Here is an 18,514-nt window from a genome sequence, read left to right as displayed (position 1 = left end):
GTCATTAAAGGTACATAATCGTAGAAAAAACTATTTAATGTTAACCAATGTTTTGCCCATCTTTACTGAGTTCTCAGTCTGCAACCCTTTTGATTAGGATCAGTCCTGATGAAGCCCTACAAAGTGGGTCGAAATGTTTAATGTTAACATTAAATAGATGCGAGCCTACCTTCTACGCCACAACCCCTGATAAAGACCTGAAATTCAGGTCGAAACGTCGGCATAAAATAAATAAATATAGTTTTGTTTATTTATGTTGTTCTGTGCAGACCACACCCCCCTGACAAACTTCTCCAATCATTAACATTAAATAGTTTTTCTACTATTATAACCTTTATTAACTATCAACCAGAATATCTTCCAATAATATACTTCATATGGTCAACTATCTTCTTCCAAAATATATATATTTTAATATTATTTGAAAATCTGAGGAAGAAAAAGTGTACTAAATTTTATTAGAACCATAAAAATAACATGATTTTATACAATATTTCGCTCAAGTTTTCTGAATTTCTTTTAATTTTTTTTTTCAGCATGTGACAGTTTCTAGGCTTCGGAGAGCAACCGTTACCCTTTGGTTATTCAATTTAGCCATTGTGGTCCTGCCTATTTTTGGTATTGGTGCTTATTACAATAAAGAAAAGGGTTATTGCGTTCGTTACAAAAATGCTACAGAAACTATAGACATCATCTATGCCTACGTATACATGGGCTTTGGTACGTATATTAATCTATAATAGTAATAGTAACATTAATTTAATACAATAATAACAATTTTCTCCAGAAATATATATTTAATTTAATAATATTGATGCAATATTGAAAAATATTTTCAAAGCTCAATAAAATCTTTTTGAGATAGCTATACTTGTTAACAAAGTATTATATATATATATATAAAGAATTATACATAATGTATTCTATAAGTATTTTATTTATAGAAAATAAATCAAGAAACTCTTTTATTTATCTTTTTTATAATATCATAAAATTTTCATTGATAAATAATATAAATTAATAAAATTAATAATACTAAAAGAGAATAAAAGAGAAATTAAATGGAAAATTATCTTTATTCTGGAACAAAATGTTCCAAAACAATTGGACAAAAACATGTGTTTATAATAAAGGAGACAAAATAACATGGAGATAAATAATAAGATTACAAATACAGTATATATTCTACATTCAATTGAATGATTGGTGTATGAAGCAAGCAAATGAAGAGGATAAATGGAGAGAAATTGGTAAAAAAAAATTTTAAATAAGGGATGGATTAGAAAGAATGCTCTAGACAACAAAATTCCTCATAGGATAGAAAAACCAAATTCTTTGATACTACTAGATATACAGAAATATGAGAAATTTTGCAGGTAGATATGTTTAAGTAGACTTACCTTCCAAACTCCTGTAAGAGGCTGAGTGTTGGGTTCTGATGGATAAACTCATGAGTCAGGTCTAAGTCACAGCAGCAGAAATGAAATTCCTCTGAAGAATTATTGGAAAAACTAAAAGGGTTTAGGTTATAAATAACAGGATTCCAGAGCAACTGAACAGTCAAGGAAAGTAAAAAGTGGAGACAGTTGAAATGTTTTGGGCCTAACTACAGGATGGTGGGGGTCAGGGATCCAATAAAAAAATAGTATAAAGCCTAACTGTAATTTACCGCAAGGATGTCCAAGAATACCATTCAATAATTGCAAAGAGATATTCACAAGAGGCCGGAATATACACTAATAGAAATAAAAACCTTATCAATAATAGGATCCTAAAGCAGTCATGGATTCTGGGCTGGATAGGTACCAAAGCTGACACTTATGGAGGTTGCAAAAGAAAAAGAAAGGATTAGCCAAAGGAAGAATTTTTGAGTATAAGAATTAATAAGCCGTTTTCTAGTCAGCCGTATTAAACACTTTAACTTTATTAAAAAACTCTACCATATATCACGAAGTGTGGTCAAAGTAGGAAAAAATAATAGAAAAAACAAGATTATTAAAGGCAAACATTAATGAAATCTTTGAAACTACGAATAGATAGTGATAGATTTTTAGGATATATATTTATGATATATTATATATTATATCCTATTAATATAAAAGATATATTTTAAGAAAGTATGATTAATGCAGAACAGGTGTTGATCAAAGATGACTTTGATTTTTTTTTTTTGAATGGTTAAGGAATGGAATAAAAATTAGTGATTAGTTTTTACCACATTACATTTTTTTTAAAAATCTAATTATTTCTCTACAATTTAAGTGGATTTTAAAAATCATATCTGGTAATATTTGACAATATTAATGATTTTTTATATTACAGGAGTACTTCTGTGTATGTGCTTGCTGTTATCTAACTTCTCTGTGGTTGCCACTCTAACGATGAGGCAGCGTAGTGGAGTTAGCAAACCACACGTCTTAGTGAGAAGGCATTCTCGCAACAAAGATTTAGAAGCTACATCAACAGCAGAAGAAACAGCCTTTGCAAGAGTTATGATTTACATCAGCCTATCATTTTTGTTCTCATGGCTACCGCAACTGGTAAATCTTAATAATAGGTTTTAGGTTTTTTTTTACAAAAGTATAAGCTTATTCTTAGTTCTGGTTTTGATGTTAAATAGTAAACAAAGAATGATTGTTTAAGTAAATGATGATTATTCTAGCATGGATAATATTTGCCATAGTTGATTGATTTGTATTCTTAGGATCAAATGTGTAAGTTAAATGAAGTGGTGTTAGAAGGACCCTTAATTGCAATCTTGACACCTACTAACTATTGTTGCAAAAGCATAAATGAGCGTATATATTATTAATTTATAATTACCAAAATATGCATTAATCCAAGGGTTGTAATTTAAATTATGAAATGTACCAACCATGAATGCAGAGGGTATGAACCATAAAAATAAGCCTGAGCCATTTCATCTTTTTTCTCTTTGTTGTTGAATGCCTGAGAGTAATCATATTAGAATAGCATGATCAATAATAGAAAAATAATATTATATGACATATGTAGTACTAATTAATTTTGTTGCCAAATAAACATAAAACAGGAATTAAAACTGTAAAAAAAATAATATTAAAAGTAAAATTACTACCGCATGAAAAATTTGAAATATGAAAGAATAACTTAAAAGATTATGACCAAGAAAGGAACCATTGGACATCATTTGAATAACAAAAGCAAAATAATAGAGAAATGTATCATTCTGGATTATAAGGAACCAACTGAAGTGGTGTAACCACATTTTGAGAATGAGCAATGATCAAGATTCCTACAGACCAAAAAATTTCCAAAGAGAGAAGATGACCTATTGATTCAATATTGATAAAGAGAATTAATAAATAATTTGTTTTCAATTTCTTGAGACTGGTATTTATTTTTTAAATAAATCAAGTGGTATCCTTGTTATGGTATCCACTATTTATTTTATCAACAGTCCAATGTTTTGGCTAATTCGGGCATCCTCCAGGACAATCTTAAATATAAATTAACATCCACCTCACATCCAATTCTTTATTAAACGTTTTGCAGGCTATTCTGCCCAGGTCATTAATTACAAGTCAAATTACCCTATTTTGTCACAATTTCATTAATTTTTAAAACTTTTAAATAAAGAGTGTTTGTTGAGACCTAACAAGGATACCATTTGATTTATTTAGAAAAAAAAAAGAATTTATTGAAAATGAAAATAAATAAAACTTAGAGTATGGCATTAAATCAGTACAAAGGGAAATAATTTTCAAAACTCCTTTATTATATCTTAGACCTTTGTTATATACATTAATACATGTATACATTACATCTTGACAATAACTTTAAATGACTGAGATATTATGTGAAATCGAGGTGAGGTATTACCTCTAATATAATTATTCTGTTTTGATTCTAAACGATACCATCATTAAATTCGATTTTTTTTTCTAAGGATTGTATCAATACAAAGTCCTTACATGACACAAATATCTTTAATTCTCATTATACTAAATTAATTTAATGTTATTTTTTTTATTTCAGGTGAGTGTTCCGGTAGCACAACTCATAAAAGCTGAGTCTTGCAAGAAGTACTTCAAGATTGCCGACTTAATATTAGCAATACATTTCATAGTAGACCCTTACATTTATATTCTTCAAAAATTTATTGTTTTTAAACCTTCAGAATGGTGCAGGAAACCTAATTCTAGAACAAGCTCAGTAAAAACATCAAATGAGTTGTGTTCATTGTAAAAAAAAAGGTAAAATTTAACCTATTTACATTTTCCAAGTTGAGAGTTGTCTGAATATTGACTAAATCAACTACGTTTTAAAACAGTATTCAGTTTGCAGACTGAAGGCAGTTAGTACTGATATTTATTTCTGTCTTTTAATTCTCAATGAATTTTTATTTTAGTGCTGAAATGAAGGCAGAAGTGTCAATATGAATTGTGAAGTAAAGATCTTATATTTGTTAAAGCAAACAGTATATAATTATAAGAGCAGATTATGCACATGAATAATGTATTATTGTGCCATTTTTCTCAATGAGTATAACACTTTAATTAAAACAAAAATAGTTTTTGTTACTACATTTCAATAATTTGGTATGAAATAATTTTCATTAATAGTTTAGACTCAATGCACAATAAGCCAAAATGGCTGCCAACAAAAATAATTTTTCTTTTCTTTTCTTTCAAAGTTTGCCACAAAATACATTCTATTACAATAAAAATGATTATGAAATTATGAAGATTGTCAGGGTTGCAGTCGAAAAGAACAAATCTTATCGACTGCAACCTTGACCATCGTCATATTTCAAATTATACAGTCAATTATCTATGTATATAATAAAGATTATGAAAATAATGTTACACCAATGATCTGAGGACTAAACAGCTAAGGGAAACCAGGTTCTATGCTTTCTCAGAGAACAACTTCCCTCAGCTAATAACTGACAAAAATTACCCATATTAGGATTTTATATTATGGATAGAAAACCGGAGAGGGCCCAGCCAACTGCTGAAAAGAGGAACTAGTCTTGGGAGTCCTTTTGACAGAAGAGGTGAAGTAGTAGAAGAAGAGAGAGTCAATCTGGAGATGAAGATGAAGTTGAAGAACCAAATTCATGTTTATTGGCAATGTACTATACCATGTATAGTATGCAGACTGCCAACACTTGTGCTGCTGGAAGGCAAGGGAGGGAGAAAATCAATAATTTCATACCAAATTATTGAAAGGTAGAAAGAAGCAAAAGCAATGTTTTTATAATGGAAGTATAACTAAACACTATGCTCGTATGGAAAAATGATAAACTTATTACATCAATGGTGGGTCCAAGAAATAAATAACCCTTGTGTATAACTTGCTCTTAAACTTCTATATCGTTTGCTGCAACAATAATTTTTAAATATTGGTGTAATAAATGTGTATCTCAGGAAATAACATAGTATGTAAATATTTACATAGATGAATGAATTGCTTACTGCAGTAAAAAAAAAAAAAAAAATGTAAGAATGTTGACATATAATAATTAATAAACTCCTGTTTTAATTATTATTCCAACAATTTTTTTTTTTCATCCACTCTTAGATTGCTTAACAGCATTAAAGTGCTAACGAACTAGTTCAAATAAAAATGTTAATATTAAAGTCAAGAAAAATTATTTTTATCTAGAAATACTTTTTGTTATTACAGCTTTAAAATCATTGTGATTAAAACTGGTTTTCATGGGTACCGAGGAAATGCTATAACTATTTATGATATAGACATAGCACTTCCCAGGAAAAAGTTGTTTTATGCATATTTAAATTAATATTTCTTTTAAATCAAAAATATAAGCAACACAAAATTTATCAATATTGCAGTTTTAACAACATCATGTTACTGTAATAATTCTACGAAATGTTTACAAAACAGGTATCATTATGTGATATGTCAACATTTTTTGCAGGTGCTTAGTAATATGTGTAGAAATTTACAAAGAGTGTTAGAACTTCTTAAGAAGTGAAGATATTAGATATTAGTAAAAATAATTTTCTTCCCATATAAACAAATAAGAAATTAAATCATGATAAAATTGTATTTAAATGTCGTTAACCCCTTCATGAAAGTCAAATTACGGGATCAATGTGGGAATATTTTGTATATTAATCTCAATGAAGAAAATAAAAAATATTGTCTATTCATATAATTGATTGGCATAATACTAAATTTGTCAATGAAGGTTGTGATATTGAGTTAGATTAACTTTATGATTTTTCAGATATAGATATATTGTTGTTCTGATTATTTATAACATATTTCGCTATTCTGATAATAGCTGATATATGTTAAAAAATTGTTATCTTGTTTGTATGTATGGGAATGTGTATATAGTTGAAAAATAATAACTTACATTTTCACTGTTTATAACTTGAAACTTTGTGATACTAAACTTAAGTTGATAAGGTGTATAAATGTATGATATTTTCTACTCATATGGTATGGATTATGTATTAATACTTTTTTTTATAAAATGAAATGAAAATAATCATCACAACCTAATTTTAAGGTACTCTCTTTTATGTAAAGGTAAAAAAAAAAATTGTGACTATTCAGTCGAGAGCTTAATTTATGTACAAATTCATAATTTTAAATATTACACAAAATTCAAAATGTGATATTATATTTTGTAAAGGATGTTACCATAACGAAGAAAAAATCAAGAAAGAACTGTAAATTATTTTATTTTTATTGATAAGAAAGTTACATATTATGTTTTGAAGAAGAAAAAAAGTTTAAATAAACTACTCTAATGTTTAAAATATTAATTTTCTCCTATTCTACCAAAAAAGTGATTAGAAACCATAGATTAAATCAGAAATATTTATCAAACAATGACAACAAAAGGATAATGCAATTCTTACAAATTATTGATAAGTAGACCCAGTGTTCCTTGCATATGTGATAGCAGCATTTTTAGGATTCCCCGAATGAAGCAAAGAAACATTAATTCACATAAGGATGAATAAGACTGTTTTTATAGATTTTTATTTAGTATAATATTGCAATGACATGGACATTGAAAGTATTTGCAGAATCAAGAGTTTGTTACAACCGATAAGATTTTTAGAGTGGGAAATATTCAAGATAAATATCATGAAGTGGTAATAAACTACTATATAAAAATATTGAACAAACGACAATATTTCTTGAACTCCAAGCTTGGATAGCATTCTTCAAGGAATCATTTTTTCCTGTCTACCACACATTTGAATCTTGTCATTCAAGAATTTAAAAATTAACAAAATTCTACTGTGACTAACATATAGTGATCTATAATTTATAGAAAAGTTAGGATTATTAAAATGTTATTCATGTTTAAAATTAATTAAATATCATTCTACTATTATACTCCCAAAATCAATAAATTTCTATTCTATTACCAGTATTTATATTTAATACTGTTTAAACATTACAAATTGGAGATATATCACCATTTATTTCACCTATTGCTTAATCCAGGGATAACATATTTTTACCCCTCAAAATTAGTGATGTATTTCACTAAATGGTGTCTTCTCAAATTTTCATATTAAATATGGAACAGATACTTTGTTTTTAATCAGAGCTACAATTTCAAATAAAGTAGTTTACATGTTGTATGATGATTGTATAGTAATTTTGATGACTTGTATGACTCTGTAAACCTATACAAGTTTCATTGCCTCAATATGCTGTATTGCGGCAATTTTTACTGTGTATACCCTACCAACTCGGTACTACCTCTTCAATCAATTTACTTAATTGGTTTTTTAGCTATCTCTTAATGTGTGTGTGGTCAGGTATGATTGAGTATTAAGTTGTAAAAATAATTCAGGTTACTTCCTATATGCCACTCCACCGAGAACGAAAAGATCAAATGGTTATTTAGGAATAAAAAATAATTGGACCATGGCAAAAGAGACAGGAGTACATGCAGACCACTTAGAAATAGCCTAATTAGTGGAAAAGGATTAGATTTTACAATCCTATTCCCCACCACTTAATTTAACCCTTACTTTTTAAAATAATGTCAGTTTCTTGTTCATTAGACACCAGATAGGACATTATTGCATAATAATGAATACATTTTGTCAAGAGCATTAACTTTTGAACTTTTGTACCACCAATTAAAGAAAATGATTTTTTTTTTTAATGAAAAGGCACTAAACAAATGCTCACCAATAACTCTACTTTTGCAGCCAATATAGTGAACATATAATATTTATATGTTAAATTTACCTATTCATAAATTTGAGAAAATTTAAAAATTAATAAAGTGATTAGTGGAAACATGTTCTATTTGATTAATAATATTATTTACTTTGTTATTATATGATATTACCTAAAATATTTTAACTTTAATAATCTTAACTTCTTTTCTTGCTCATTGCTTTATTTAAATTAACAACTAGGAAATCATTGTTGTACCACTCTCCCATCTCAGTAGTCTCAGATAGAAGCCATAATTTAATCACTCCATGTATTATACATTTGTTGAACCTTTACATCAATTTTACGATTGTTATTATACTTCATTGGGAAATGAAATAGGCAGGTATTTGTTTTTTTAGAACCTCATACCTAAGTTTCTTACTCTACTTACAATCAGATTCCTTTAGAAGGCTAAATAAATTTTCTGGAGCTGATTATTATTAATATCATGGGCAATGGACTTCCAATAGTTGGTTGGTCAAATTTCTTTTTCACCATTTATAATTCCCATTATGTAAATGTATCATTTATTCTCTCCAAAGATACATAAAACTCTTACCTTCATTCTTTTTTTAAATGTTGGAAAGATTAAGTTTGAAAATTAAAAATTCCTTGTTTGGCTTAATATAATTAAATGACAATATTGATTAATTAGACAAACATTAGGCTTCCTAATCTTACTTTATTTAGACTAAGACCTATTTTGTCATTTGATGGGCTTTGTGGTATGAAGATGACATTCATACATTCAAACCCAGGACAGTTTCTCAGGTTTTTTTAACTACGAAAAAAAAAATGGCAAAATAAAAGCATAGTATTTTAAGTTAGAGCAAATATAATCTCCTATAATTAATAAGTAAATTTGTTATCCCTAACTTGACTAGAGATCCTATAAGGATTTAATGCTTCCAACAAAGCCCATTAGGTCTTGTAGGTTAATCCTAGGAATGTCTTTAGGTTTAATTATTGCCTGATTCAAGTATTTTGATCTGAGTTTTTCTGTCCAACTAGAAATGCTGGAGCGGGGGTTTACTCAGTGGATTTCCAATGTAGCATTGCAATAGGAAAGGAAGGTACAAACTTTGACAATGAAATAGCAGCTAAATTCATCGCCAACATTGTCTATAAGGCAAAACCGGAATGCTGTTCTCTTCATTGACTCTCAAGCATCTATCCTTGTGGCTATTAGCATGGATGCAAGTCTATCAAATGCTGTTTGGAATACAAATCCACCCTCCACGACCAGACACTCCAAGGCACTAATGTGGTTCTACAATGGATTCCGAGCTATTGTGGGATTTCATGAAATGTAGGGGCAGATAGTCTTCCCAGGTTTGGAACAAAATCACATGAGTCCATCCAATATCCTTCAATATAGCAAATGATAAAGACCACAGTTAAAGAGGAATAAAAACACACACTGACAAGGTAGAAGGGAAAAGATACAAGTGTTAATAGGAAATCCAATCCTAGCTGACTTCCAAAAGAGATGCAATAGGCTGCTTCCACCTGACATCTGACCACAACTATCTACAAAATCATCTCCACAAGGTAGGCTTGGCTCAGGATCCTACATGTGTACTGTGCAACTAAGGCGTTATGGATGGAGACCACCTTGACACATGTCCTACTCTGACTGAAATAAGAAATATTTGCCAATGAGCATTTAAAAATATATGATTTATATTTGGCAGCAAGACATCAGATGGCTGAACAATTGATTTAGGCATAAAAACAAAAACTGTCAGTATAGAAGATTATATTATTTTTCCTGTAACTTTTAAAGAAATTAACTCTTTTTTTAAGGAATAAAAAGAGTTAATTTCTTAATTCTATTGGTAATTTATTTTGTAAAACTGATCCTGGTCTATGTTTGTTTATGAAAAAGTTCCATTGCAGATTCTAATCTATTCATTGCTGTTTTACTTAAAAAAGGAGAAGTGTTTTAAAAGTTTTTTTTTTAAATTTTGTATTTGATTCATTGCATAATTTTTAGCGTTGAATGGGGTCACTACTTAGTGAAAGCAGTTCTAGCTTTAGAACAGTGTAGGATTACCCCATCAAAGAAAAGTAACCTGTATATAAAATATATAATAGAATATATTTAATTATGAAAGAAAAAATCTTGTAGAAACTTCATTACATAATTTACAGTTACAAACGATAAAACAAGTGTTCACAACAAAGCAATAAAAAAAACTGGATAATACAAAACTGTCAACATAATATGCTTTACTCCTTTACATTAAACTTAAAATAATGAGAATAAATAAACCAAAATATATTCTAAGCACAAATATTAATTGGCTTCGAAAACTATTTACAAGTCACTTACAAAGTCAAACTTATTATATACTCTTACAATGTAAATATAGTCTATTCAGTTTAACTTCACCGTGAATATTCAATATATTTTGGATGAATTGTAGTTGTAAGATACTGATATGGGTGGTCTTAAGATATATTGTCAATTTTCTTTAAAGGTTGGGCAACGTAGGAAGATGTGGTACAAACCATTATTGAAATAATTTTTGCAAAAAACAGGGTTTGTTTGCCTTGAAAGTGATTGGTTTGCTTCCATGCTATATATGCTCTGAGTTTCCTACTCTTAGTTGGCTGATGCACCTTAATTTTTTTTTAATTTAGCCTATATGTTAGATATGCTTTACGTTGAAACTGCAAAAGTGATCGGTAGATGGGGTTACTGTTTGAGTTAAATGCTCTATTGAAGTGAGTTGAGAAGTTGTGGTTCAGGATCTTTTCAAGAATATCACTTCAATATTCTGTTTTTGTATAAAGCATTGAACTCATCTCTTCATCTGTATTGGTAGCCTATCATATTAACTTGGGAGATCCAGTTGTATTATATATCAAGGATTTCTGCATCTAACACTCTTAATCTGTTGAAACAGTTTTGGGAGTCTCTTTTTCTGGCATTAAAGACAGTTTGGACCATTGTTGGATTATCTTAGCACTTAAAGGACTTCTACCTGTCTCAAGTTAAGCTATATAGTTTAGAGTATTTTGGGGCCATCCATATTTGTATTTAATAAATTTCATCTAAGAAATTTCGATAGCATCGAGATATCTAAGGCTCCAAACTTTGGATGAATATCTGAGAACTGAGACTATTGAGTCATATAATGCCATTTTTGTTTCCCAAGAGTCACTCTTTCCTCTTCTAAGGGGTTTTCAAGCAGTATCAGTCGAGGATTTTAGTATGAAATGTACAAAAGCCTTTTTTGATTTACTTGTGGATGCAAAAGGTACTACTAAATAAAACTACCTCTGGTAGTGGAGGGTTTCATACCGTTTTTCAATTTAAGGTGCTTTTTAAATATTACTCGATTTAACTATCTTCAAGTTTCCTCTCTTAAGCTAATATTTCAAAAGTGATATAGGACCGTCGCTCCCCGGGGGTGTTAGCTGGGCGGCTCCGGCGGGGAAGGATTGCCTTTTTTTGTGTGTGTTATGATCTCCTCTTGTGAGATTGTGACATGTCGTACATCGACCAACCTACTCGCTATAATTGTCTGTTTAAAAAGCCAGCTAAGTAAGGCTACCATGGAGAGCGGGAGTAACAGGTATACATAATATACCTATGTATTATATATTATTGTATTTTGCATTTGAATGAAAAATAAAGAGGTTTCGAAAATAAAAAATAAAAAAAAGAGCGGGAGTGGAGGGTTTCAAGCCGTTTCTAAATTTGCTATTGATGAAATATGTCCAATTTAAAACTTTGTTTTTCCTCAGGTGTGCCACTATTAAGGCAAAGCAACGATATTAACTTAATGTTTCTCACTAAAGGAGTTCAGTAATAACATTTTTAAGAACATATAAACTTTGTCTAAAAAGTTAAAATTAATGGCAGTTGGCATCAATTTCATAAGTATTTATCATACCCTACACGGAAAAAATATCAGGGCTGAATTTAGAAAGCTAAATTATAAACTATTGTCAAATGATAACGTAAGTAAATAAAAAACGTTCTGAAGTGACTCTTGTAGTTTATTTATTTTAGATTTTTTTTCACAAGATAAATTTTATCATTTTTGGTTCAATCCTTGCACAGAGATTGTCAAAACATTGAATTTATTTTGATTCGGGTCAAAAAAGTGTCTTTAATAAATGGATTAAATCATTTCACAGGTTCCAGTTTAAACATGTGCAACCTTCAATTAAATAAGAAATATATGAAGGGTTCAATGACGAGATTCCATTTTTTATTGAAATTTAGATTTCAACGGCATTTATTGTCTACTAATAAAACACACTGTATAAAAAAAAAAAACACATTAAATAAGTCCCCTGACTTATTTACTTTTTATTAACCCAAAAACAATTTGGTTCCACTGAAAATCGCTTTTTAAAACGTTTCACAGTGGAAGAACTATAAGACATATGCTCTTCACTATACTAATTGATAATGACTGAAAAGTATTAATTATAATTAATAAATATTAATATATTAATCTAAAAATTATTAATAATACTTTCATTAAACATCAAAGGGAAAAAATATTACTAAAATAGAAAAAAAATTGAACAAATATTTTTTAGACATGTTCAACAAGTTCGGTTTGGTTCTTGTTGTTGATTGTTGCTTAAAGGCGTTAAACCCTCTGGTCATCAACGCCTATGGCATGATAAAAGTAAAAAAAAAAATTAAATCGAAGAGGAGTTATAATTTAGAAAGAGGGCGATGTGCTTTTAAAAATTCTAACACTAATGTAATTTTAGCTTCTTCACCTGTGAGAGCTTCTGATAATTTTGGGATCAGTCCTATCCTGTTTATTGTTTGCAAATAGTGAGTACATTCTTCAAAAATATGTCTAATCGTGAGAATGGACTGATAATATTTGCACGTTGGAGGTGGCAGTTTTCTGATCAGGTGAGAGTGCGTGAGGAGAGTATGACCTATTCTTAAGTGAGTAAGAGCAACTTCCTCCCTGCGGCTGTTACGGTAGGATGTTGACCATGGTTTTACTGATCGTTTTATTTATTTTAATTTACTCGGAGAACTTTCATCCCACTTGGCCTGTTCATCCGACCCTGCCATCTTTCTAATATTTGTAATTTAAGGGGTGTACTGAGTTCTGATGGGGGAAAGAACGGCCTCGGCCATAGAGCGTAAGTGCCTCTCTGGCAGCTTTGTCTGCGAGCTCGTTACCAACAATGCCAATGTGGCTTGGAGCCCACACGAAAATAATGGACTTACCTTGTTGTTATAGTTTTAGAAGAAAAGATTGAATTCTTATAATGAGTGGATGTTCGGGGTACATATTTCTCAAACTTTATAGAGAGCTCAGCGAATCTGAGATTATTATAATAGTCTTCTGAGTTATTGAAAATCAAAAATGGAGGGCTGTGTGGAGTTCGGCGGTGTATATTGAGCATAACTTATGTAATTTAAACTTGTGGGTTGAATCGTGAGAGACGAAAGATGAGGCGGTCGAGCTATCGGATTTGGAACCATCAGTATACATTAAAAAATAATCCGGAATATTTTCTAGAAGACGCGACAACCGTTCTTCCAACCGTTTCCCACGATGTACCGCTAAGAAACCGGAGTATATTTAATTTGTTTGTTGCGGCTGACCTTAATGATGTAATGTGCGGTTCCCAACTTAATTTATGATCAAATACAAGGTCTAGAAATTTGTGATGATTTTTGTGAGGAATTGGTAAATTTCTTAGATGTAGTAGGGAGAGAAAGGCTTATTTCTTTTTTGACTTAAGTGGAGACATAGAGTTTTTTCTGTGGAAATTTGTAAGCCAATAGATGTAGATCAGTGATTAATTCTGTCGATGGCTTCTTGCAATTTATTTTTAATAGTATTAACGTTCTCCGACTTGCAAACAATCGCCAAGTCATCAGCAAACAGTAAAGATTTGACGCCTTTTGGTGAATTGAGCCCTAGATCATTTATGGCAAGTAAGAATAAAGTGGGGCTAAGAACACAACCCTGAGGGACACCATTGAGCTGTTTATGATTTGGTGATAGATCACGGCCAACTTGAACCTTAAAATGACGGTTAGAGGGAAATTGTTTTATAAAGCGATACATTAGTCCACTAATTCCCACAGACTTTAATTTTTGAAGGATGGCTGTATGGCTTATACTATCGAATGCCTTCATCATATCAAAGAATACTGCAATTGCTTTTTGTCCGTTGATAACGCATATTGGACTTCGGTCTCTAAAGTGACTAAATGATCTAATGTAGATCGTCCTTTGCGAAATCCAGACTGAAAAGCTTGAATTTTATAAAATTTAATTTTGGAAATAAAATTTGGTATGAATTTTCAATTTCAAAATTTTAATATCGATATCACGATATATCGAATTGTCATTATATAAATGACAATTTGATATGTTTATATATCCGTGTGTACGTAATGAGCAATCATAAAGTGCTTGAAGCTGTTACATCAGCGGCCCCCTTATAGGAAAAGGGCAAACGCTGAACCTATCAAGGTTTCTGCAATCGTCGCTAAGCTAATTTTCGAATAAAAATTTCATTATAATGCGAGAAATTTGACTGGTTAATTATTTCTTATAAGATAAAGGAATTCAGGCTTTGATTTGAAATAATGTGATAGTGACTTAATCCTAACTTTTCAACATATAATTATTTTTAATTTATGAAAATTGTAAAAGTAAACTAAAAAAAAAAAAAAAACGACTGTCAGAAACAATATTTAACTTGGAGATTTCAACTAAAAAAAAATATAAATGATAAATATCTTTAAAAATGTTTTTTAATCATACTCCTATGTGATAACAATAACTTTAACAAAATTTATGAAATGAATAGTTTAAATAAACTAATGTATCATGTAATGTATCATGTAGTTGAGGAAACTTACGATATGGAACATAAGCCTTTTAGTGCAGTCTTTAGAAAATGTCGGGCTGAAATTATTGGAAGCATTGTGCAGTCGTGTGCCTGAAGGGGAGCCTAGAAATTAGCGCACGACTGGAAACACGCAAGCCTATGACAGGGTGAAGCATATGCTTGTATACTTAAATACATCAGAAGTTTAGGAATAAAAAAAATTATAGTCATATTTAAAAAATAAAAATAGATGCTAACAATTCCGTGACAATCTATATCGTGCTAATGGTCACAATGGTATTTTTTTTAAAGGTAATTAACTTTCTTGTGTATTATGAATCGCGTGCACTTAGCTTTGTGATAATTTCATTCATTAAATTCATACTTAATTATAGTACAATGAGCATGAAAAACAATATGAAGTACTAAGAAAATAATAAAAGTAAATAAAACCATATTACAGATACTATCCTCACAATTAGGCTAGGAACAAGAATAACTTTTTTTATCATTATTTCTCTTAAATATACTGAAAAGAGGGAAACAAATTACAATTTTTTTATTTTCTAACTTCCTTGCCTGTCAGCAATATGGGTTATGATAAAATTAGAGGTGAATCCAGCCTGACAACCGGAGTCTTAAAACGCGACAGGGGTGGAGAGTACTCAATTTCGTGAATCCTAGTTCAAGGGTGTTACCATCTACGGTTATTAGTTCCACGTACGGTTTACTTAAAGAAGGCATACAACATAGGTCCTAGTCTGCATGCTGATCTTGCACAGCCATCAGCAGTGGATTTAAGGTGTTAATCTAAAGATAAATACACCCACCCTCCCTTTCCTTATGTCAGAAATAATCAGGAAGAGATTAATTTAAAAAAAACAGTGCACTGCAGCCGAAGCCGTTTGGCGCATGAGTACGCAAAACCTTTCCAATGCAGTTTATTTTTTATTATTATTTCATTTAAGAGATTGAGGAAATGCAGGTCTTTGTCAAATATTAGGGATGGGTTTACACCATTAAAGATGGCGAACGGGGTGAGTCACGTTGAAGCATCGCATTCAATATTGTTTGATAAAAAATAAATAAATAAAAGATATGGAATAATTATCATTCATCACATAATATCTTCTAAACAAATAAGAAGATATAAAATATTTCTCTTACAAAATATATTATTTCAAGAACTGACAACGAAGAAGAAGAATATATAAAATATGTACTACCAGAATTGATAAATAAGAAGAAAACATAAAATATTTTTCGTACGAAATGTTCTTTCAAAAACTGACAAAGATATAAAATATTTTCATTAATATTTTGATTTTATACAATCAATTTCTATTTCACAATTATGAAAAATTATTATTACTTTTTTATTTATTTATTTTTTCCCGCACTTACAGGTTTGGAAATATTTTTCCAATATCAATGGAAAAATACATAAATATGATGAAATGTTTCCAAGATCGCAGTTAATGAAGTGCCAAGATATAATAATTATTTTATGTATAAGTATTATTTAATTGATTTAAAATTGAGATGATATTGAAAATTAAAACGGCTATCAAATAATAAACGAAAATTAGGTGACTAGGGCCATATTTGAATCGTTGAATTCAAAAACCCGTCAAGTGCACCTTTTCTAGCATTAGGGAGTCATAGAAAAACTATTATAATAATTATTACAAAGGTGATTATAATACCCTTCTATTTTCAATGCCAATTTAGATTTTGCTTTAAAACAATTAGGGTTTTAGAGTAAACGTCTTCTCCGAATGAATATTACCTATAATTAAATTACAACCCTTTACTGTATTTTTTTTTTATTTATAACGTTATATTTAATTATAAATGTAAATTTAAAAAAAATAAAAAATCTTTCTAATTAACGGATTGCTGCAATAAAATACCTTTTCACAATAAAAAAATTGTAGTAATCCGATTGTAATAAACCAATACAATGCACAATCTGAATATTTTATATTTGAACACAAAATAATACAATTAAGTATAAAAATAAAATATTATTAACTGGAATCACTGTATTCAGTCTATGGGTGTACTTATCCTCATATTTTCTATAAATGCAGAGAAAAATATTTTTCTTATGTAGTTTTGATATCTTACAGCGTTTAGTATTAAATATATAGTTCGTGCACATATCTTTTAATAGGTTTCTTATTTATTGAAGTTCATATTCTGAACAAATAATAGCAACCATGTGCATGATCATACAGGTTTATGAAATTAACGGTTCATTTGAGGACATTTCTAAAGGAGCTGAATATCCCTAGTTCCTGGTGCAATGTCATCAGTGATAACGCTTTCGGAAATCATATTTCAGATGGTTCATCCTGAAGATGGGGAAGAGCCCCGAAATGTTGATACAGAAATATGCATGAAATAAAGACATTAAAAGGAAGGAGGTTTCACCAAACTACCTCATATAAATAGAATGTTTCTAAATAAAAATATAGGAACCCAAACATTTGTTTTTCCTTCTTGTTTTCAATCTATCCTCACGACTTGATAAATCTACGAATCCACAAATAAAGTGTTCTATATTAAGTTAAGTCTTTCTCATCCTCGATTCTCTGGATTTCGCAATATTTCATCCAATCCCTTGGAGGCTGTTTTAATTTTTTTTTTTATTTTACAGCTACCTGACATCTCAACCAATCCTAACCATAATCCTCACCACGAATGCCGATGACACATTTATGCTCGCTGTTAATAATAACCCTTTAATTGCACCCCAAACTCTCCAATCCCACATCACAGTGTCGTAATTGGAGAATTAAAATAAATCCCATAAAATCACTTTTACCCTTCGTCGTAAGCTTACCGGCTGCCCTAAGTATCCTACTCTTACTCATGTTGATCAGATCCACTACCTTGGGCTGCAATTGTGTCCTCACAGGTATCCTCACACAAGACTCAAAAGAAAGGAAACTGCACGTCGATTCCGACTATTATAGTATTTGCTAGACAAATGGTCTAAACTTCCAATCTATTACAAAAAATGATCTACATTACTGTAATAAGGCCAACATACGGAGTTTAGTATTGGGGCTCCACTAAACCCACGGATTCCTCTCGTATCCAATCCTTACAATTCAAAATTATTCGTAAAATCCTCTATTCTCCTTACTTTGTCGCAAATAAAATCATACATAAATTACCGATCCATCCTGAACCAAATACAATTCCTCCCATTATAAGCTCTCAAACCACCCGAACCCACTAGTTTCTAACCATACTTCCTCTTTCATTCCTGGTAATCCTTCGAGGCGCCTGAAAAGAAGATGACCACGAGACTTCCTAATGAAAAAACGTCGTTAGAGTGCTACCAATGGATAGTTTCGCTACACGGCTGTATCACTCCATTATAAACTAAAAACAAATTTTACTGGATGTATGTATATAAATGTACAGTTATAAATTGCAATTATATATA

General features: G+C 30.2%; 1 protein-coding gene across 3 annotated transcripts in view; it reads left to right on the top strand.

The window, feature by feature from the left end:
- The window catches only part of LOC106685398 (prostaglandin E2 receptor EP3 subtype), a 116,025-nt gene extending 109,253 nt beyond the window's left edge, over window positions 1-6,772 (top strand). For 2 of the 3 annotated variants that reach the window (XM_014428030.2, XM_014428032.2), the window contains exons 4-6: window positions 537-720; window positions 2,323-2,540; window positions 4,018-6,772. In XM_014428030.2, the coding sequence (XP_014283516.1) occupies window positions 537-720; window positions 2,323-2,540; window positions 4,018-4,227 (612 nt within the window). In that variant the 3' untranslated portion in view covers window positions 4,228-6,772. The remainder of the gene's footprint in view (window positions 1-536; window positions 721-2,322; window positions 2,541-4,017) is intronic. The other variant, XM_014428031.2, reaches the window with a different exon arrangement.
- The last annotated feature ends 11,742 nt before the right edge of the window (window positions 6,773-18,514 follow it).

This window comes from Halyomorpha halys, unplaced genomic scaffold (genome assembly GCF_000696795.3).
Source record: "Halyomorpha halys isolate HHAL.00 unplaced genomic scaffold, Hhal_1.1 Scaffold689.1, whole genome shotgun sequence".
Classification (NCBI taxonomy): Eukaryota; Metazoa; Arthropoda; class Insecta; order Hemiptera; family Pentatomidae; genus Halyomorpha; species Halyomorpha halys.
This window is presented reverse-complemented; position numbering and strand designations above follow the sequence as displayed.